This window comes from Aspergillus neoniger (assembly GCF_003184625.1).
Source record: "Aspergillus neoniger CBS 115656 unplaced genomic scaffold BO87scaffold_19, whole genome shotgun sequence".
NCBI lineage: Eukaryota > Fungi > Ascomycota > Eurotiomycetes > Eurotiales > Aspergillaceae > Aspergillus > Aspergillus neoniger.
This window is the reverse complement of record NW_020291147.1, coordinates 69,894-91,321: the sequence shown is the minus strand read 5'-3', so window position 1 is coordinate 91,321 and position 21,428 is coordinate 69,894. Positions and strand designations below refer to the sequence as shown.

General features: G+C 51.8%; 5 protein-coding genes across 5 annotated transcripts; 3 read left to right on the top strand and 2 right to left on the bottom strand.

Annotated features, from left to right (window-relative positions):
- The first annotated feature begins 387 nt into the window (after window positions 1-387).
- Window positions 388-5,836, top strand: BO87DRAFT_68601 (mitotic regulator LTE1). The gene is made up of 3 exons (XM_025629477.1): window positions 388-881; window positions 963-5,347; window positions 5,404-5,836. The coding sequence occupies exons 1-3, from the start codon at window positions 478-480 to the stop codon at window positions 5,649-5,651; spliced, it is 5,037 nt and encodes a 1,678-aa protein (XP_025478916.1). The 5' UTR covers window positions 388-477; the 3' UTR covers window positions 5,652-5,836.
- Window positions 5,837-6,298: 462 nt separating this feature from the next.
- On the top strand, window positions 6,299-9,616 carry BO87DRAFT_377144 (DIL and Ankyrin domain protein). The gene is made up of 4 exons (XM_025623477.1): window positions 6,299-6,702; window positions 6,878-7,320; window positions 7,384-7,788; window positions 7,859-9,616. Exons 1-4 carry the CDS (start codon window positions 6,510-6,512, stop codon window positions 9,368-9,370), a joined length of 2,553 nt encoding a protein of 850 aa, XP_025478915.1. The 5' UTR covers window positions 6,299-6,509; the 3' UTR covers window positions 9,371-9,616.
- Window positions 9,617-11,166: 1,550 nt separating this feature from the next.
- BO87DRAFT_310226 (uncharacterized protein) lies at window positions 11,167-12,738 on the top strand (the record flags this gene model as incomplete). Its single annotated transcript, XM_025619499.1, has 1 exon — window positions 11,167-12,738. The coding sequence occupies one exon, from the start codon at window positions 11,167-11,169 to the stop codon at window positions 12,736-12,738; it is 1,572 nt and encodes a 523-aa protein (XP_025478914.1).
- A 1,593-nt stretch (window positions 12,739-14,331) lies between these two features.
- On the bottom strand, window positions 14,332-17,313 carry BO87DRAFT_68551 (putative TBC domain protein). The gene is made up of 2 exons (XM_025629476.1): window positions 14,949-17,313; window positions 14,332-14,889 (listed from the first exon to the last, which is right to left on the bottom strand). The coding sequence occupies exons 1-2, from the start codon at window positions 17,061-17,063 to the stop codon at window positions 14,509-14,511; spliced, it is 2,496 nt and encodes an 831-aa protein (XP_025478913.1). The 5' UTR covers window positions 17,064-17,313; the 3' UTR covers window positions 14,332-14,508.
- Window positions 17,314-19,350: 2,037 nt separating this feature from the next.
- On the bottom strand, window positions 19,351-21,318 carry BO87DRAFT_335926 (Mo25 family protein). The gene is made up of 5 exons (XM_025620512.1): window positions 20,994-21,318; window positions 20,841-20,901; window positions 20,254-20,729; window positions 19,923-20,195; window positions 19,351-19,855 (listed from the first exon to the last, which is right to left on the bottom strand). Exons 1-5 carry the CDS (start codon window positions 21,096-21,098, stop codon window positions 19,616-19,618), a joined length of 1,155 nt encoding a protein of 384 aa, XP_025478912.1. The 5' UTR covers window positions 21,099-21,318; the 3' UTR covers window positions 19,351-19,615.
- Between the last annotated feature and the right edge of the window lie 110 nt (window positions 21,319-21,428).

The window sequence follows — 21,428 nt, the reverse complement described above, 5'->3', positions numbered from 1 at the left end:
TACTCTACCGGTTTCTCCTCACCTATTGTTGTTATCCATCGCCCGTGCTTTCGGTCTATTCTTTTACACCCATCCCCTCCCTATATTTTCGGTATTTATTCTCCTAATCCTGATCTTCTCGCCCCGGCCACCTTTTCTATTATTATCCCTCCGTAATCTCCTGTCCTTTGCCCCGAGCGTCCTGCTCTCGATCGTCAATTCGTCTCGTGCTACCGCTTTCATTTCTTCTCTCAATGTCCGACGCTTATTGCCGTCACCCTCAATAAAGAACCACCCGTTCGTGCAGGCTCTGGTCATGTCGTGTCGCAAGCACCTATTGCGATCCCAACGTGGGCTGTCCCTGTCTCATCTTCCCTTTTAGTTCGCCGACGCTGGTGAACACGAAGCCTCACTCCGGCTCCCCGGGAATAGAGCCTCTTCGGGGAAGAGCTCCCGCCGCGAGAGGGCGCTTCCTGCTGATCGTATAGTTGCATATCCATGCCCGCGCTCATGATGGCGTTGAGCTCAGCATCTGTCGACCGTTTCCCAAGTGAGCCAGGTCAACCGCAGATAGATACTCTCTCAACAAGCGTCGACCCAGGAACCGAGGCGAAGGTACTAGCAAGTGCGGATACCCAATATGCGACAACCGATCTACGACGCGCCCACACGGTTGCCCACGGGAGAAACACCAAGAAATCCCCAACCATTGGCTCGAGAACAACCCGGGAACGGCTGGCTACTTCCCTTCTGCGGGTCAAGGACAGCCACGAGTTATTGCGGAAGCGGTCCTTCAAGCGGCCTGATACCTCTCAAGCGCCTCGTGACGCCGCTGTGGGAGCTAGAGAACCGAACCACTTCACCGTGGGGAATGTCGGCCAGAATGGAAAGATCTTTCTAAGGTATGGCCGTCGCGTTGTGCTATATTTGGCGACCTCGGATGTCATGATCACAATGCTAACACCCTTGTCACACTCCTCCAGACCGATTCGCAATCCGCCGACTAAAGAACCCTTCCCGACGCCTTCCATTCCTTCCCCCAGCCAATCCAGACAAGAACCCTTTCCGCACGGACGCGGCGGCCCCGAGAGCGATGAGCCGTCTAGATGGTCGAACTCGCAGCTCTCTGAGTTGCGCCCAGATTTGATCCCTGAGGAGAGCTGCGAAGATGGCGACTCCGTCCACACAGAATCGGCGCGTTCCCAATATCACGGCCTACCTCACCATCGACCCCGTAAAGCACACTCATTTTCTACTATCTCGGAACAGCGGTCAGAGTCGCGTGCGGGTCGCGCAGGGGAGCTTCGTCACTACATTGACCGAGCAGATAATCGGCCAAAAACTGCCAATGAACCATCCCAGCGTGCCCTGGAGGATTCTATCCCCCGTTATAGGTTGGACTTGCCTCAATCCAGCCTTGACAATGAGACGGCCCTGCACAGCTCCATTTATTCAAGAACATCATTGTCGGATATCATGCGCACGTCACGACTCCCGCGAAAATACTGGATTGGTACTCTAGCCTCCGACACCTATCCAAGGAACCCCGAACGACCCTCCTTCGTCAGCTCGGTCTTTTCGGGCGCAGGTGCCATTGAGTTGCCCCGGAGTTCCGCAGTCAGTGAGAACCCTGTTTTCTATGAGTTGAAGGAGCCGATTGAACCGGCCATATTTGAGACGCTGGTGTCGGAAATGGACAAAGAGTCGGTGGTCCGCTATGCTTCAGGAACCAAAGACATCAGCGCTGCTACGCCGGCACGTATCGTCGCCCAAATATCGTCCGCATCCTTCATGGACTATGAGCTTGTATCCGATTTCTTCCTGACATTTCGCTCTTATATCTCGACTAGCACCCTTCTCGCACTGCTTCTCGCTCGATTGCGGTGGGCGATTAACCGCCTGCAGGATGACGGCAGGATCATCCGTATCCGGACGTTTGCGGCATTGCGGCATTGGATTCTCAATTATTTTGTGGATGATTTTGTGCCCGAGTATGATCTCCGCGGTCATTTCTGTGAGACGATCAATAGCATGTACGATGATGTCAAGTCTCGACAGGGCGGTGGCATGAGTGATCTCAAGATCCTCATAGATCTCAAACGCTGCTGGTATGGGAAGTCTTCTCTCTATTGGGACTTGCCGAGTGACCACGACGTGTTCCAAAGCCCTGACGTTGCCATCCTTCCGGGTGACCGCGAAGCTGACCCTTTGGAGATGGCGGGTGGCGGTGACCTTCTGGCCCTGGTGCGTACCAAAAGCGGGCTGGAAGCTAGCCCTGCGGGCACCCAATATCGTCCGAATCATCACAGCCGAAACAATTCGTCAAACACAGTGAAGAGTGTGCCAATTTCAGCCGGAAGTGACCGGAGCTTTCAGGCAATCTCCTGTTCCTTGCCCCCCAAGTCTCCGAAGCGTCTGTCCTTGTCCTTGGCCCACAAGGCACCCCATCCCGTACCTCTTATGCCACTGAAGCCAACTTCCTCACGGGAAGCTTATCCGCCTTCTCCTCTTACTTCGCGCCGCTATCCCTACCTTGGACATTCTCACAAGCGTAGCGGCAGCTTCTCTGACTCTGTTCGAGATGACAGGGCACCCTTCTCTCTGGTCAACCCCGAGCAACAGGGTGTGGCCGCCAGTCTGGAGGCGCTTGATCTCAGTAGTCTAATACGAGGAGAGCTCTATCCTCCGGCGGAGTCGTACACCATCATGATGGCGCCTCCATCCCCGCCTCTTCCATCGTCAGCTAAGGACCTTGCCCCAGACCGCCGAAGCACCTCTCACGGCATTCACAAACCGGCCGCTTCAACCTCTGGCGTCAAGACAATCATTGGCTCAATTCGCCGGGCTTTGAATAGTCGACATGGCGCTTCTGGTAGCCTTTCAAGGGCGATGAATAGACCGGCAAATGCATCTCTTCCGGGGAGGACATCGGCTCTCCCAACTAATGTCGCATTCGGATCTGATGCCTATAGAGGTAGAAAGACGGCGACTGGGGTCAAAAGGCCCACGAGAATCGATACCCTCTGCGACGAGGTTTTGAAGCAGTATCGTGCTGCGATCTCTGAACAAACCGATACTACAGGAGGCTCCCAGTCTGCCGATTCACAGAACCAGGCAGAACTTCATTTTTCGGCGCCTGGAATGCCGAGAGCGACAAGTCAGGTTACTGCGGGTAGTGAATCCATCGTCATCGTAGATGGAACAGGCCTGGGTCTACCTGTTATGTCTGGCGCTATTGGAGAAGCGAATGCAGGACTCCAACAGCCTCCTGGATTCTTGGAGGCGGAGCCATCGCCTGCAACAGTCAGAGCTCCATCCCCGTACGCTCCACACCAACGATCGACTTTAGCGACCGATGAATATTCTTTGCCTATCTTCTACGACGAACCCAACCCTGGCCCCTCAAGCCGAGCGTCTAAGTTCCTGCGCCCCTCTAGATTTTCGGAAGCCTCGCGCAGGTCATACTCCGTTGAGCGGGCTTCGACTTCGTGGAAAAGAACATCGTCTTCGTTGCGTTTACGGAAGTACGCGTCCTTCCAAAGTGGAATCTCGAAGCACCGTCTCACCATGGGAAGTGAATCCATCCCCCCTCTACCCCCTGGAAGCTTGCAGCAACCCTTGGATAAACCCTCTGGACCGACACTACGTAGGCGTCCTGGTGGAGACTTGCGTCAAATGCGAAACGGCGGCGGCTTCCAATCCAGACCCGATTCAGGGTCCTTTGTCTCTGATATCACATATCGTAGTTCTGGTGCTGACACGGCTGTTACTCGGGTTGATGAGCCGTATTCGCGACCCCAGACGAGTCTCATCCCTCCGAACCCTCGGTTTTCGTTATTGACAACTCACTCGTCACAGAACCTGCGGCGTTCCTTTGAGGATGCTATTGCACAGTTCGCACAGATCCCAGATGACGATGATGGCGGTGTCGAGTCAACACTATTGAAGCTCGAAGGGAAATGGCATGGGACGTCTGCTGGGGATGCTGAGGCTTCTGCTGCTGGGTCAGATCAGTACCTACAGCACTACAATCCAGATGAGGTCACTGGGGAGGATTGGCCCCGTCAGAGCCGTGGTAGCGCAGGACCCCACAGCTTTGCGAACTCGAATCCGGTGGCTAGGAGACGCCAAACCTTCCTTGGTGATGGTCTGACATACTCGCAAGTTCAGGGACGCATTGTTCCTCAACGACCATATTCTGACTCGATCGCGGAGTCCGAAGACTCCTACAGCTCTATACCTCTCCTAGAACGGGGATTGAGTGATGAGTCAATGAAGAAGCCCGTCGTTAGCCGCCCGACGTCTCATATGGCCGGGCCTTCCCGCTTTCAACCCAGTTTCTCCAGCCGTGAGACATCGGATGTGGAGTCCTCTCACCCCTCTATTGACATTGTGAAGGAGACCGAGAGTATGAAGCGCATCCCGCGAGGTTCAACGCTCCCGGGCATTTCCTCTGGGTCGAGAAAGCATACAGGGCGTCTTTCTGGGTTGTCATCTGGGGTTTCAATTGATATGATTGATTCGCAAGAGGCTGCAGAGCAACGTTTCTCCATAGATACACAAAGCATGACCGATTCATCTCTCGGTATTCCGCCTCATCCGCTCGCTCATCCACCCTCCCCTCCGATGACGGTCCAAAATACCCGATCCGTGGGTTCTTGGACTACGCCGTTGAACCCGGTGCTGTTCCAGGCCCAACCATTAACACCAGATCCTTCTCCCAGAAACAAAATGGCACAGCAAGCGAATACTCGACCCCTCAACACGCAGCAGGTTTCAGGAGATGTTCTTTCCCAGTCAGAAAAGGGTCGCCGACTCCCGGAACCATTGAAGGCAGCGGGCCCTGAGCATGTGCCATTTGTTCTATCGTGCGAATCGCATGTCCTTGCCCAGCAACTGACATTGGTGGAGATGGCTGCCTTGAGTGAAGTTGACTGGAGGGATCTGGTGGACATGCGATGGAGCAGTGGGTCACCCACCGTGTTGAGTTGGGTGCAATTCCTCATGGAAGACGAGCACAGGGGCATTGACCTTGTTGTGGGACGATTCAACTTGATGGTTAGATGGGTGCTCTCAGAAATTGTCCTCACGCAAGATATCCACGAACGAGCGCGAACGATTGCCAAATTCATCCACACGGCAGCACATGCCAGAAGAATGTGCAACTATGCCACAATGCTCCAGATTGCCATTGCTCTCTCTTCGACCGACTGCTCTCGCCTTCAGGCTACCTGGGACCTGGTGCCCGTTTCTGACAAGCGTCTGCTCAAGGACATGGAATCGCTAACGCAGCCCATTCGCAATTTCCATGAGCTTCGTCTCGAGATGGAAATGGCCAATGCGCAAGATGGTTGCATTCCATTTGTTGGTAAGTTCCCTTTACCGTTGACCTATGGTGATTAAAAAGCTAATCTGCTTCCTTAGGCCTGTATGTCCACGACTTGACGTATAATGCGCAGAAGCCAGCACGAGTCACGACACAGGATGGAGAGTCCCTGATCAACTTTGAGCGCTACCGCACCACCGCGAAGATAGTTAAGAGCCTCCTTCGACTGATTGATGCGAGCACGAGGTATCGATTCGAGCCTGTGCCGGGTATCATTGAGCGTTGTCTCTGGATTGCATCACTTTCGGAGGAGCAAGTCCAACTGCGCAGTAAGCAGTTGGAGTAAATCATTTGTCTCAGCACGCTAGAGGCACAGCAAAGAAATAACCGAACACCAAAGAAGGAATACTAAACAAGAGGAAAAGAGAAAAAACTAAAAAAGAAAAAGAAAGCATACGAAAGACTTGCATTGAGGAGTTATCCATTCAGGTCACCAGCGCACCTAATATACCCCAAGCATATCGTCCGTCTATGATTACCAGCGACCAAGATATCCTCGACGAAGTTTACTTTTGCACCCACGAGTCAGGGTTGGCATTTTGATACCAAGTTACCATGTACAATAGCATTGCATTTGTCTGCGAAGGAGGTTATTTTTGTGGATTTTTGGGATTGGTGGTATAAATTTGGGGATTTATTCTTTTGCATTTTGGGTTCATGAAGCGATATCCACATGGTTAGGGATGATAGGATGGTGGTAGCATTGATATGGAAGCGACGTTATCCCCGTGGCAGGGGAAGGAATACTTTTTTTTTGAAATAATGATGAAACTCTTGGAAGTAAGCAGAATCTGTAACCTGACTAACGGGATGGAAGGAAATCGCAGCAGCTGAAGCGAGTGGAGCGGGCGAGTTTCATCGGCCGGGAACTTCCCAATCTCCTCTCTGTCTCCCAGGCTGCCGTTCCGCCTTGCTTTCTCCCTCCCTCCCTCTCTCTCCCTGAACATCATCTCTCACCCAAATTATTCCCCACCTTCCATTCCACTTACCCTGGGAAACAGAAACTATTCCAAAGGAGGCTGACCCTCCCGTGTGTGTCCCGTCTTATTTCCTCCTCCATGGAGCGAGAGCCAGAGCTTCTTTGCCCGACTCCCTCCCCTCCCTTCTTTGTTGGTTCCTGACGTTATCGCACTTCCCACCCGCCATGGACGCCTCCGGATCCCCCCGCGGGGCGTCGGACGACCTCGACCGCAGCGACCCCGATCTGGCCGACCGCAGCGCGGCACGCAAGTCCTTACACGCTGCAGGACTGCCGGACGATCTCCCTAAGTCCTTGGACGACCGTCGTTCTATCCCTCTCATCCAGCCCGAAACGGAGATGTATGATGCCTGGCAAGGTGCGTTACTGCCTCTCCTTACTTGTCGCGCATGAAAGAGGACCCTAGTGCAAGCGACTATACTTGCTTTTTCTGGACACTCGGAGGAATACACGATCCGACAAACCCAGAAGTCCCCGTGAGATCGAATATAACGAGAAGTGTAACAGGTGGCTGATCCGTTTCCGCTCCGCAGGCCAATCCCAATTCCTCACCACACCCGTGGCCGCAAAACCACTGAGCTTCAGTCTAGCCCTCGACGACCACACCCATGACGAAGAACATAACCTACAGGCCCAGTACGGGCGCGGACTGGCCGCATCGACCGACGACGATAACGAATCCACAACCACTGCCCGGCTGGAAGACAGTGATGCCCGGTTGATGGAGATGCTTGCTGCGCAGGCTGCTCACCGGGAAGTTGAGTCGCTGGGTGCGGACGAGGAAGCTATCGCAACGGATGAGAAGCTATCGGACGCAGAGAAGAAAGATATTTTACAGCGCAGCTTGAATATGGCGGCTAGTAACGGTGACGTGGAACGTGTCCGGAGATTAGTGCAAGGCCATGCAGCTGAATATGTCGATGTGAATAAGCCGGATGAAGAGGGGACGGTGCCGTTGATCTATGCTAGTTGCTTCGTACGTGCCGCTTTTTAACTCATTTGTCTGTTTGGGTATGCGCGAAGCTAATACTCGGCGTAGGGACACCAAGATGTTGTCTCAGCGCTTCTCGATGCAGGCTCCCATATCGATCAGCAGGACAGGAATCAGTGGAGTGCCTTGATGTGGGCCATGACAAACAGACACAAGACAATCGCGAAGATCCTTCTCGACCACGGTGCGTCTCCGGATATCAAGTCCTCGTCGGGCGGGACGGCGTTCGACTTTGCACAGCCTGGTAGCGAGATTTCAGAGTATCTGCATGAAAATGGTTACCACTTTGGGCCGAGTGCGATCGAAGACGATTTCTATGATTCCGGGTTTGGACACGGTCGCTTCGAGGAGGAGATTGCTGAGAATGAATTGAAGCGGCGCATGATGATGGAGGAGAGCGCTATTAACCTTGAGGTGGACCTATCGAGCCTGGGGCTCGACGAAAAGTTTGACGTGAGTGGATGAGTTGAAAAGAGTGTGCCAAAGCAGTGAGCTAACCGGGTCATTTGTTCGCCAATTACAGTCGTTGGATGAAGAGGAGCTTGAAGAAGAACAGCAAGAATTCGTGTGGGATCGGTGTCTGAACGACCAGATGTTCGTCTTCCAGGAGAGCGAGCTCGAACGAATCCTCAACATAATCATCACCAACATGACACCGCAACGCTCTCCCTCGCAGAAACCCGTCCCCGCGAACCTCCTCTTTCTCAGTGCTCGATATGCGCACTACCATGCTAGTCCCGAATTGCTTGCTAAGCTGCTCGTTTCCGCGACCGAGAAGATCAACGATGTCGTTGAGCGCCATCAGTGGGACATGACGATCCTGGCTTTCTGGATGTCAAATGCGACGTTGTTGCTACATTACTTGAAGAAGGATGGCGGGCTGGTGGAATCTACAGTGGAATTCCAGCTACACTTGGCCGAGCTGATCAATGAAATCTTCATTCTCATCATCCGCGACGCCGAGCGCCGCATGAACAAAGTGCTCGACGCCGCCATGCTGGACCATGAGACCATCCCGGGACTAGAGGACGTTCACTTCCAAAACGAGTGGAAGCTCTTCCGCTCCAAATCCAAGAAAACGCCCGAACCGGCGGAGAAGCGCTTCCGACCTCCATCCCCCAGACGGCGCGCACAAGTGTCTCCGCGCAATATCACTTCTCTCCTCTCCTCTACGCTCTTTGTCCTGGATCTCTACGACGTACACTCCGTCATCACTACACAGATTATCTCCCAGCTTTTGTACTGGCTTGGAGCTGAGACTTTTAACCGCATCATGTCGACCAAGCGCTACCTGGCCCGAACCAAGGCGATGCAGATTCGCATGAATGTGTCGACCCTGGAGGATTGGGCGCGAAACAATAACCGCCAACCCGAACATTATGAGAATGGATCGACGAGTAGCACGGGCGAGAGCACGATGGAATCCGCGCGCCGGCATTTGGCGCCAGTCATTCAACTCTTACAGTGGCTTCAATGTTTCTCGTCGCTTGGGGATGATTTTGAGTCACTTGTTACGACTCTGCTCCAGCTGCAGCAACTCACCCCGGCGCAACTCTTGCATGCGGTCAAGTCGTATCGGCCCGAGGTCGGGGAGAAGGGACTGACCAAGCCGGCTATGAAGTTCTTGATTGAGCTACAGCGCGATCCGGGGCTGCTGTTCCGAGAGCAAGCGAAGCTCCAGGCACCCAAGCAAAACACCGCGGCACCCGAGGCAGGATCTACCGATGGACGCCCACAGACCCCTCCGGCCTCAACAGCTTCAGAGACGGCCGGATCCCCATCCACGCGAGCGTCCGTAGCCTCGCCTGGCTCGAGCGTAGCGTCTCCGCACCCAGGCCCGTCGGCGTGGATGGATGAGCGCAGTAACAACGTATTCCTGGACCCGTCCCTCACGCTCCCCTTCTCGCTACCCACGAGCACAGATATGCTGATTAGTTATGGGGCGGGCTGGGGCGGCACGAACCGAGAACGCGCGCGCAAGTATATACCGACGGTACCTCCGGAGGTGCTGAGTCGGTTCGACCGGGACAGCTGAAGGGCATGAGGAAACAGGGGGATGCGGAACTGGATACCCTGGGATTGCATTTCTAGTATATATAGCTTTTATTTATTACTTCCCTGATCTGGTGAGCATGTTTGGAACTTAGCCGGAACTGATAGATTTTCCTCCTACCTGTACTGGCTGGCTGGTGTACGTCGATACATTGTTTGTGTTACGTAGCGTGTTCCCCAGCGATGAAGAAAGGGAAAGAATCTAAGTAAAGAACAAATACCATGAATCCACAAGAAAGCGGAGAACAGAAAAGGATAGAAGAAACAGCAGAGTAGCAGATAGCAGGTAGCAAGTGACGAGCGTCAGAGATAAAGACCCCGCCAAGCCCACAAGCGAAGAAGATGATGATGAGCAGAAATGTTTCCCTAATGGGGGCTCGGGAGATGAAACGCAAGAGGGCGGGCAAATGATATCTAATCTTCTTCTTCTAGTTTAGTATGAACTAGAAACTAGTTAGTTGGTAAGTAAGTTAGTGAGTTAGTGAGTTAGTCTAGTTCTAGACTTACTGACAGTCAGCCCCAAAAGGGCCGTGCCATGCCATATCCATCCATTCCATGTCTTTGGGGCAAGCAAGCTTCCATCCACTAGGTCCACTCTTTTTCCCCTTCTGTTGACGACTACTTTCTATCTAGTAGATAGACATGGTTGCAGAATAAATTCATAGATAGGTAAGTAGGCCGGTAGATGGTAGATTGTGGGAATGAAATTAAATCAATCAATGAATCAATCGCAGCTGGCTAGATTCATTACGTGGGGGAGATTACTACTAGTTATTTTATTATTTTTTCCAGTTAGAAACAAAACAGTAGGGCCCGAAATCGAAATGGGAAATGGATCCCTAAAAGCATGACGAGTCGCGCACTCCCGTTCGTCGTCATCACCCAACGCCCCCGATTCCTGTCTACGCAAGTGAATCTCCACTTGGGGAGGGATGAGATCGCGGTAGATATATAAACTAGTCAAAGGGGGGAGGGGGAGGGATCAATGGGGAGATACCATATTATTTGCTTGGTTTTTAAAACTGTCAGTGCTTTTTTTACTCTTTTACTTGCCCTTCTGAGATACTTTTTTCCTCTTCTTCTCTTCTTTTTCCCCCCTGGCTGGCCTTGCATCCTCAGGCTGTCAATTCCCGATCCAGACTAGTGTATCGCGGGGACCTGTCCCAATTGGGTAAGTGTGTCTTTCCTCTTTTGGGTGCTGCCCTGTTTGGGCAATTACGATGCTTTCCAGTTCCTTCCCTTTTCTGTCGCTCTTTCTTTTCTCTTCTTTTCTCTTGGGATTCATCTTCTTTGCCATCTTGTCTTCTGTCTATTGTCCGTACTACTGTCTACTGTTCACTCGAGTAATTGCTCTTGTGTGGGCTGCTAGATACACTCCCTCTCCCGTTTAGTTTCCAGCTGCCCTTCCCCGTGTGCATGAAACCAACTACTAGTACTCCGTCTACTTCCATCTACTACTTGTTCCCTTCTACTACTTCCACTACCCTCCCAGGAAAGAAGATGCCTCTGTGCATCCTTTCATTTCGTGCCCTCCCCGTCCCTCTTGGTCCCTCCTGACTTAATTGATTTCCAATTTCTTTCATGTATATTCTTGTCGATCATCTTGTCGTGTGGAGCGGTGATCCCCTCGTTATCTTTCTGCCTATCTATCTCCGCATCTAGTTTATGCTGTCTGTTGTTTTCTCTCTCTCTCTACGTCCATCTGAAAATCGGGCTTCTTGACCGCTCTCCACCCCATATTCCAGCTCAATTGAGCCGGATGCAAACCCCAGAAGAATCATGCTGCTTACACTGAAGCCTGCCTCCCAGAACGGAGTTAAAGGTCCTCATGAGTACTCCATTGTTCGCCAGTCCGTTCCAACCCCACGGTCATCCCCGCCCCCCGTGCCTGACCTACCAGCAGCGGTCACCGCACCCTCAACAAGCTCCTCTGCGGACCGCTTCATGGACCCCTCGCGCTCAGGATTGCCGCCTCCTGCCTCGTTAACCTTACCGCCTCCCAATGTGGGCTTTGCCAATGTGTCTGGCTCTGCGATGAACCAGCCACTCCCGCCGCCCCCGGGCCAATGGCAGTCCTCGGATGACTCCATGCGACAATGGCTCCAGGCCAAAGCGGAGGAAGATCGGAGGAAGCAGGAAGAAGAGAAGACGCGCCAAGAGACCTTGCGACTCGAACAGCGGAGGGTTGAGCAAAGTATGCTTCGTGATTCCTTGCAGGCCGGTGTCCCACCTCAGATGATCCCGCTCATCTTCGCCGGCATCAGTCCCGGCGGTCTGCCGGCATCCATGCTCGAACTTACTCAACAATACCTAGCTCAACCCTCTGCACCTCGCGGTCCTGCTCCGCAGATGCCTGTCATGTCTCATGCACATCCCCATGCCCAGCGCAGGCCTACACATGTCCGCCAAGACTCCCGTACCATTCCCTCAAATGCATATGTTGCTCCACCGGTGCACCCTCAGACTGTGCCCCCTCCGGGAGTTCTGCTATCTCAGCCATTGCATACTGTTGGAGCCTCTCCTACCCCGCAACCGCTGGGTCGTCCGTCAGTATCCAATGGCCCCGCTGATCCACGCTTTGCTGTTGCAGCTCTCCCTCGCATGAACCCTGGGGAGTCACAGCTCCAACCGCCCATTAATCTCAGCAACGTGCACTATGCCCCAGGTTCGTCCATCCCGTCAACTCAGCCTCCGCGGGGCAAGTCAGATTCTTCGTCTCGCCAGTCCCCTCCATCCCTATACTTCCACCACTGGGTCCCTCCGGGTCAGACGGCAGGACATGCGCAATCGGGAAGAGGTAGGCAGGAATCACCGGGTGCCGTACAAGGATCTCGGCATGTGGACTCCAATGTCTCTCCCGGACGGAAGAGGAAGGCCCATGGGGCACACCATCCAGCGCCATTGCCATCGTCTCGTCCCCCGGAATCCTTCCCTGGCTCTTCGCAGACATCTCAGCCAGGGTCTCCGGCCCAGGAATATCAGACCGAGCAAGCAGCACCGCCAACGCATCACCATCACTCGATCTTGGGAGAGAGTGATGCATCTGCTCCGTACCAGACACCGGCGGAAGATGTGAAACGTGAGCACCGCAGTCGAGGTACTAGCCCGACCCACTCTTCAGAACGCATGATTGTGGATGATGCTAGATCAAATCAGCGTGATCGAGCTGATAATGAGGACCGTTATGAAGAGAACAATACTTCTGCAGGACATGCCACCTCGCCCCATACAGTTCGGGTACAGCGAAGCGAAGCAGCCTCTTATCACGATCCTCGCAGCAGTCCTGCCCGCTCACCAACAGCAAAAGCTTTGCAACTGTCCCAAGAGCATAATCCAGCCTCGGGACACTAGGATGAATGTGGTTATCATGGGGCTTATTGCTGTCTCTGATGCCACACTTATCAGTGCAGACAAGTGACGTCTTGCATTTAGAGCACTGCCTTTCGCATCCGCCAGATGCATGTTAGCAATTGCAGGGAAGGTTGTTCATCACAGTTATTCTGTACTTTCAGAAATTCCTTCTCTTGTTTCAAGCGTTTATGGATTTGCTGCAGATACCATTCTTCGTTGCGATTCTTCTATGTTATTCGTTTTCAATTCTTTTCGTATGCCATATTGATATATGAGTTACCCTCGACTGGATCGTGGCGGTCACCAGGAATCTGGTGCATTTCTGAGCTCTGTTGTCCTGCAGCTGGGCTGATGGGACTGACCAAAAGTCCTGGGGGGATATATGTTGATACCACAATGCGCGTGATTAGCTTTTCATAGAGTGTGGATTTGTGGTTTTACGGAACACAATCGGCATGTTGCTTTGGTGGAGACGTGTTGGAGATATGTTGCCGAGATTTTCTATTATGATCCGATACAGTCAACTAGTTATGGTTACAGATGAGACTCTAGTAGACGAGGAACTAGCTAGCTAGCTACATAGGCAAGACCACGGTAGACAGATAGATAGATAGATGCATAGACAGTCAGGATTGGATCCCCGCACGACAATAACTGTGGCGGTTACCACCTGACAAGTTCGATGAAACACAGACAAGACATGAACAACGTCAAAGATAGACCACGAAGTAAAACGCAAGATGAGACAAGACAGACATACAGACAGACAACAAAGAAAACAAACCGATAACGATAGAAACAAAGTAAGAATAAAAGGGGTATCAGAGTCAACAACAAGGTATTAAGTATGTAGTTGGTTTGGTCCCTAGTATATAGGAGGGGGGTCGGGTAGTGTGCAGTGTAGTAAGAAAAACAGAAGCAGATGACAGAGACAGACAGACAGTAAGGAAATATCAAAGGGAAGGGCAGGAGATGTAAAGATAGGTAGAGTGATAGACAGGACACGTATAGGAAATTGATATGGAAAATGAAAGTTCAAGAGTGGGTGGTGGGGTTATAGTGATGGCATATGTATGGATGAGTGGGTATGTATGTAATGGTATGTCAAACCTGACAGGTGACACGGCCCCTCAACTTGCAAATTCCGTGCATTGGGATTTTTCAAGAGGGGTATCCATCCTGTATCTCTGTGACGAAGGGTGTCTGTTGACATAAACACTTTCCCCATTCTCTGGAGAGGTAGAGGGGTATGTATGTATTAACGATTGGGTGAGGGTGCGCGTATGTATCTGTGTAAGTTGTGTATGTATGTAGACCGAGCGAGTACGTATGTATGTATGTATGTTGTATGTATGAGATCCATTCGTAGTTCGAGAGACGGACAAACAATCAGACAAAGGTTGTTGGTTGCCGTCATCGAACGAGGTAGTGAGTGATTGGTATCGTCATGTGAGAGCCGTCAAAGAGAAATAGAATCCATGAAATAAAAATATAAAGAGAAGTAGCAATGTCGAAGAAGAAGAATAACTGTATTATAAAATGAAAGAAACAAAACGACTTTTGTTCATTCATCAAGAATTCGTCGGGTCGAATCGTAAAAGTGGGTAGGTAAGGTGAGGAGGGGGTGAGGATCGAGTAGCTAAGTATATTATAAGGTAGGGTTGTGCTGTATGTATTATCGAAGTAAATCTGCGGATCTAGTCCGCGCCGTAGATAGAGGTCGTCACATCACGTCACTTGATTATTTGCTTTGCTGCTGCTGCAAAGTCACTAAGAGATCTTTTTGCGACGGTGCACTTTCCACTCGGCTTTGGCGACACGCATGAATAGCTCGATGTCCTTGATAGGAACCCAGCTGGTGAGGACTTTCATGGAGTTCTCAAAGTCCGATTCGAGGATGATGTCGCGCATGCCGTCAATTAGGGCGGCGGAGGTCGCGTGGAGGACATCCAGTCCGTTGCCAAAGGCACTGGTGGGTGCGTCCTTTTTGCTGCCTTTGCCTGAAGAGCCGGGTGCCGTGAGGTCGTCGGCATCACCAAGGAGCATGAAGACGTCCCAAACGCGGAGTTGGGCGGGGAATGGGATGGAGTAGTTGAAAAGGGTCAGGTACCACCGCGTGCCGTATGCCGTAGGAGGAATTCCAAGTTCATTCTAAATGTTGGTTAGAACCTTGTGTGTCGGGATATATGGGAAGATGCTGTTCCACTCACCAGCTTGGCAGCTACCTCTCCTTTTTCTAGCCACTCTCGTTCAAAATCCCCCAAGGCCTCCATGAGGCCTGAGAAGCCGGACTGGTACAGACGCTCCAAACCCCGTAATTGCCACAGTCGCACGAGCATGATGAAGGCGTGTTCTTCGTCGTAGTAGGCGAGAAGAGTCGCAGCCAGGGCAGCCATGCCCTGCACGTATCCCGTGTCTGGGAAGTACAAGGACATCGCATGAAGTACTCGGAACAATAGTCGTTGGCCTCCACGATACCGTCGCCGGAACATGATGTGACTGGTGATGGTTCTCGGAACGTCTATATCGATCTGGACATCATCGGGCGATGAAACCAATTGGAATTCATTGAACGCTTCAATTAGCTCCTCTTCCGAAGGGCTGTCACTGTGCATTCTGGCGCTGGATTTCAAAAAGGCGTACCACGCGGTCGCTCGCCATCGGTCGGGGATGCCTTTCCATGTCCGCTCAATCAGCTTGGAGCTTGTCGTGTCAAACTCGAATGTCATGCCACCGCCATCTCCGCTCCGCATAGGGCGGGCCATCTTTGTCCATTTATCTTCCCTTTCCCACTCTTTCTTTCTCGCCGCGCGGGCGGCAGCTGCGTCCTGTTTCTCACCCGGATTCAGAGGAGCTGTCGGGTGGGTGAGCATATCGCTCGCCTCATCTTTGACGCGGCGGTCGCGATTGTGTGGCAGATGGTTGGCGGCCCGACGAAACCGCGAGGTTGATCGTCGCATCATGGTCGTACTATACATGCTGTGAGAAGAGGTTGGCCGTATGGAGGGCTCAGACATCTTCCGCGTCGGGGAGCGGCCTGTGAGGCCTGAAAAGGGACGATTTCCTCCGATGGCCGAGGGTGGACGGATGGAATGTTTCCGTCGCGGCGTCTCAGAAGCCATAAGTAGGCTGGTAGAGACACGCTGGATCGGACTGGGGTCAATGCCTTCGTTGGAGTTGGACGTCGGTGACCGGATGAAACCGTATCGATCGACATCTCCGGCCTTGATATTCTGCCAGTACTCAATGCCTCCAGCTAACTCGTGAGCCTCTCTTTTAATTGCTGGACCATTCTCTGGACCGAGAGACGACACCACACTTTTGGTATCCACTGACATACTGGGTCCAGAAAGACGAGAGGTCTCCATACTGGTCGGGGTATCTTCCCACAAGATGCCATTCTCCATGGTCATGGATTTCGCTACTTCTGAGTCTGTCACATTTTCTTCGCCCTTCTCATACATCAGCCGTACCCGTCGCGACAACATATCTTCGTCCGCAGAGATGGCTCTGCTTGCCATGGCGCTGTGCCTGACTCGGAGGGTCGAGACGGGCTTTGACCGCCTCGATGGCGTCTCGATGGTCTCCGGCTCTGTGCTATTTTGTTCCGACGAGGCGACATCAGGTGACGCCGGTTCTCTGTCAGGTCCCCGTTGTTGCTGATTGTCCCCATCCTGAGTTTGTTGAGCCGCCTCGCGTCGTCTTGCTTCCTCTTGTTCAATTTGCTGTTGTGATTGGCGTTTCGATTCCTCCTTGATAAGACTTCCGCGCTTGGAGAAACGCATCGATTGCGGTCCCAGACCATCGAGAGCCGAGTTCGGGATATCCAGAGCAATGCCATTGAAAGGGGCTTGAATCGGCGGTACAGGGGGAGCATCGTCATCTCGATCGAACTCACCCGACTTCTTACTTCTCAGACCGCCCCATCTGCGCTCCGACCACCGCGAACCGGGACGAGATCCTGGGCGGGACGCAGGACGGGAGGCGGTATCATTGACAATGATACTGGGGATGCTGTTGCGCAGTGAGCGCAAGCTCACGGTCGAGGCCCCAGCCTCTGGTAAGGCAGTGAACCTGTTCCGCCGCGATCTGGCATTTTGTTGCGACGGCGCGGACCCCGACTGATCCCAAGCACTACCGGACGATGCGCTATGCGATGTTTCCTCCGAGCACGAAGTACAATCCACTGGGGTCGGGTATGAGGCGGAGCGAACGGCGATAGGGGCCGTGGCGGCGATGGTGTCGTCGTAGGGAACGGTCTGGATGGTTGAAGCGGAGTCGGACATCACGACAGCAGGGACAGAAGCGGATCGCATTTCTACCATTATCCTGGCATCGCTTGCGCCTTAACTCGAGGGGGGTGGAATACTTTCTGGACGGAGCTGCGCAGGGCTTTTGAGCCTTCTGGACGAGCCGGAGGAGACGGTGGTGCACGCCGGTTTAACCAAGGGGGGGCGAGGGCGCGAGCGAAGGAGGGAGGGACAGGGAGGGAGGCGGGGAGCGTAGCAGGACTGTAGCCACAAAGGAACGGATGTGAGAACTGGGATTCTGGCACGAAAAAAAGGGTCACGGATTGCGATTGATTAAGATTTGAAAATTATTAGGATTAAGATTAAACGGTCACACGACGGAAAATGAACGACACTGGGGGGAAGAGGTCTCTTGCGCAGCGAACCATGGCCCCCAAAATGGTTGCGAGGAACGAAGGCGGACGAGCAAAAGGGAAAGACGGAGGGGGGGAGCAAGAATGGCTGGACCGCGGCAAAAAAATAAAAAATCAAATAAAATAAAATAAAATAGAAGCGAGTAAGAGAGCGTCAGTCAGTCAGAGCCAGGCTTGGCAAAGGTGATAGCTTGCAAATAATAATGATGAAAAAGCAAGAATCATGAAAGGTAAAAAAGAATAACAATAAATATGGTAGGATGGTCGGAGAAAAGACGATGGGTGAGAGAGTTGGAAGGAGAGAAAAAAAAAAAAAGAAGAGAATTCAAGGAATGTGGTCACAATGAGGTGTATCTTTCTTTTCCTCGCAATGAGCATTGGAGAATGAGGAAGCGGAAAGTGGAATGGAGAATCTCACCCTCCCGTTGATTTTGTATTGGTCGAAAGGAGTGTCTACTTGGAGTAGTAGCAGTAGGAGTAGGAGTAGGAGTAGGAGTGGTAGTTGTGGTCGTGGTTGTTCATGAACAGTAAAAATAGTAGTAGTATCGCTACCTAGTAATAGCCTACCAGGAGTCAGCCCTGAGAATTGATTCCCTCCTCTTGGAAAATTCCCGTTTCTATTGGAAAAAAACGAAGATAAAAAAAATATAATAATCAAGAACGAGGAGGACCACGACGACGACGACAATAACGTCTCCTTCTTGTCTTCAACCAAACTCCAAGGCAAGGATCACGAAGGGGGGCCTGCGATCCACTATATTATAATTAATTTAGTATCATTTAATTCTTCGGGAGGGCCACGCAGCAGTGGATCTTCACACGGTTAATTTTACGTTGGACTTCCCAGAATTTTGATAATAATAGAAATGGATACACTGCTAGTATCTAGTCTATCTAGCAAGTGACTCCATCCAATCCATTGGTACAGGAACTGAAGTGGGAGAGAGGGGGAGATTATCCAATGCGATCGTGGGATTTGGAGGGGGGAGGAACATAAATCATCCCACGCCCAACAGGCAACGTAACGGTTTGTTTGCTGGCCCGGCTTTATTATTACTCCAGGAGTTCAAAACTACTAGTGTACTACTACTGACTAGTCCACGGATTTGACTGTTTGACGGGTTGATCTTCTTCTTCTTCTTCTTCTTCTTCCTCCTCCCCCTCGTTTTGCGCACAAACCACCAAGAATGAAACTGGAAATTGGGGCTCTTCTCTTACTCCTCCCCCTCCCTCGCCTATCATGTGAGAAGCAATTACTTCCTTCTGATAGAGTTTCATTCCTACTATCTACAAACTTTCGTGCCTATCTGCTTTTCTTTCTCCTCCTTTTGCGGTTTGGAATTTTGGGGCTTGTAATTTTTCTTATTTATTTTTTACCCTTTAATTCTCTCGGCTAGGTAGGGGATAGCGTCGGCTCCCTCCCTACTCCTAGTAGAACTACTAATCTTTTAGGTTGCGAGATAGACAGCAGGAGTGGATGATACTGACCCGGCCGAGGAAAGGGGAAACGTCAAGTCTCTCACTATTTTTCCCTACTAGAAAGTACACTAACTAGTCTACTAGCAGTGGCTTCGCTTCCCTCCCCCTTGACAGAGAGGGGGGTTTCGCTCAAGTGAAGAATTCATCAGGTCTGTGTAAAATTCTCCGTCCTTTGTCTACTGCAATCCTACAATATTATATGCATGGATGATGATCTTACAGTTCCCGGTTTTTATTTCCAGGTTCTCTACAGAAGTATCTACTACTAGTAGTATCCCGTAAACACTACTCTGATCCACTTCCATGATTTGCCTACTGACTTTATCTACATCCGGCGTTACTTACATGCAAGGACTACTGCCCTTAGGGGCGATTCTTTATTCTCGTGCACTTCTTCTTTCTGCCCTTCTCTTGCGGCCGGCTTTCAGGTTTTTTTTCAGAACAAAAAAAAAAAAAAAAAAAAAATTCAAACCCTAATTCTTGTCCCCTTTCTTTCCCTTTAGATTGTGACAACCCACTGTTAAACTCCGAGAAGGCTAGAAACCAGCTTGCCTTCAATGCAAACAAACGGCACCGCGGCCTAGCGTGCCCCCAGTGCACACGGCCCTCCGACGCAGACCCGCACTTGGTCGACAAAGGAAAAGCAGGGGTAAAAAGCATATTGGCACGGGAGGATCGATAGATTGGCCGTTCCCCTGCCAATGGTCGCAGCTTAATTCTTCATTCACAAGGCCTTCAGGCCACTGCTGCCGTGTTGATGCCGGAGCGAGACGCTTCGCGCGCGGACCGTGCTGGCTCAATCGGCTCCTTGGGAAGAAGCTCAATCTGGCGCACCAGGAAACTCTTCTCATCCGTAAATTGATCGTCGTCCGTCCGGTCCTCTAGGAACCTCGGTAAGAATTTCAACAGCCGATCACGGTTGTTGATCAGGATCCGCTGCACCGCAACCGATTTATTGGGGTTCGCAACAAACACCTGTAATGTAATAAGGGTCAGTGGCCTGGGTCCTTGCAGCGGACCAAGCTAGAAGTTGCCCACATACCTTGAACACGTGGAAGCCCTCATACTGGACCATCTTTCGGTCGTCCCGCAGCAGTTTCATACACAGCTTGAGATTCTCCCCACTCTCCACATAGGCCATCATCACATTGTAGTTGGTTCGGTCCAGAAGGATCTCTCCTAGTAGCTTGATGCTTTGTCTTTTAGTGACATACGAGCTGGACTGTACAAGTACCTCGTTGAATTTGGCGAAGAAGAGGTCAAAGTTCGTGGCCAGATAGCCCGTAACGATGGATTTATGGCGGGTCAAGATCTCCTGCACATCAGTTAGCTTCCGGGACGGCATGGTGTCAAAAGCCGACACAAGCGCTCACCCTAAACGTTGTGAAAGAGTCGGCACTCAGTTCGAAGCTCCCTCGGTCGATCCAGTAAAAGAACCTCCAGAATATGCCATTGCCCTCTTGAGGCACGCCCGGCTGCACCTCCGTCAGTCGAATCGCTGGCTCCCCCTCTTCCGACTGGTCATAGAGGATTATTGCCGCGATAACATCAAACTTCAGCGCTTCTCGCAAGATAGTGCCGCATGGCATGGCACTTTGGCTATGCTCGTAGCCCTTGCACAGTTCGATGATAATTTCGGGTCGTTTGTGGACAATGTAGGAAATGACAGGAGGGTCTGCATGGCTTGCATTGACGGGTTTGAAACGGAGGATGTGGGAGAAGATAGTTTGTGTGTCTTTTCGAGCTTCGAAGGGCAGACGATGAAGCCCTTGGGCTAGTTCGTAGAGCAAATCTTCCTGCAGGGTAGCCTGCACTAATGCTTGAACTTGTTCGAGGGACACCTCAATTTCTGAAAGGTAAGCTCACATCAGCCGACGTCCATTCCGAAGCCCATCTGGCGCCCCTGCACTTGTTCTGGGAGAAAAAGGGCCATTGGTAAGGGTTCATGCATGAGACATACCTTGAGTACCCTGAACAATGAGTTTCATCTGAGATAGTTGCTTCGCCAGATCATCTTCGACCTATCGGGTTACGGAATGGTCAGTACTCCTTTGTTTTGGAAGTTGCTTATCGGCAGCCGCAAATGTAAACATAACAGATCGGAGCGACGAACCTTGGCAGTGGTTGGCGATTCTCGAAGCCTCACCAAGAGTTCCTTGATTGATCTGGCAATGTCCGAAGGCTGGCGGGACCGACCACGGTTGAAGAAGAAGGCCATGGTTGTTGTTTGTATTGGCAACAAAACCAAAACAGGGAGGGAGTGAAGGCGGAGGGGATAGTCGCTCCTCGCGGGCAGCACACTAGCTATAGGGACATGTAAGGGAAAGCAGGTCAAACAAACAGAGTGTCACAGTCTCTCTGCAGCTGCAACGGTAATAACAGTGGTCTTCAAGGGGTGGGGGTTATCTGGCAGGCGAGCAAGAGGGGATCGTTTGGTCTGGAAAGCAGTGAGGGAAGCGGTGACGCTGTTGTTGGCGGGGAAGCCGATGGCCTCAGGCTGTTATCGCAGTTCTGGGCCCCGTCAGGTGGATAAACATTTGGAACAAAT

Excerpts from the sequence above, each read along its gene's own strand:
- BO87DRAFT_68601 (XM_025629477.1), top strand. The coding sequence starts at position 478 with ATGCCCGCGCTCATGATGGCGTTGAGCTCAGCATCTGTCGACCGTTTC. Across the intron at positions 882-962 it reads AATGGAAAGATCTTTCTAAG|ACCGATTCGCAATCCGCCGA; the intron begins GTATGGCCGTCG and ends ACACTCCTCCAG. Across the intron at positions 5,348-5,403 it reads TGGTTGCATTCCATTTGTTG|GCCTGTATGTCCACGACTTG; the intron begins GTAAGTTCCCTT and ends CTGCTTCCTTAG.
- BO87DRAFT_377144 (XM_025623477.1), top strand. The coding sequence starts at position 6,510 with ATGGACGCCTCCGGATCCCCCCGCGGGGCGTCGGACGACCTCGACCGC. Across the intron at positions 7,321-7,383 it reads TGATCTATGCTAGTTGCTTC|GGACACCAAGATGTTGTCTC; the intron begins GTACGTGCCGCT and ends TACTCGGCGTAG. Across the intron at positions 7,789-7,858 it reads GGCTCGACGAAAAGTTTGAC|TCGTTGGATGAAGAGGAGCT; the intron begins GTGAGTGGATGA and ends CGCCAATTACAG.
- BO87DRAFT_68551 (XM_025629476.1), bottom strand. The coding sequence starts at position 17,063 with ATGGTAGAAATGCGATCCGCTTCTGTCCCTGCTGTCGTGATGTCCGAC. Across the intron at positions 14,890-14,948 it reads GAGAGGTAGCTGCCAAGCTG|AATGAACTTGGAATTCCTCC; the intron begins GTGAGTGGAACA and ends ACCAACATTTAG.
- BO87DRAFT_335926 (XM_025620512.1), bottom strand. The coding sequence starts at position 21,098 with ATGGCCTTCTTCTTCAACCGTGGTCGGTCCCGCCAGCCTTCGGACATT. Across the intron at positions 20,730-20,840 it reads CATTGTTCAGGGTACTCAAG|AAATTGAGGTGTCCCTCGAA; the intron begins GTATGTCTCATG and ends CTTACCTTTCAG. Across the intron at positions 19,856-19,922 it reads AGGGCTTCCACGTGTTCAAG|GTGTTTGTTGCGAACCCCAA; the intron begins GTATGTGGGCAA and ends ATTACATTACAG.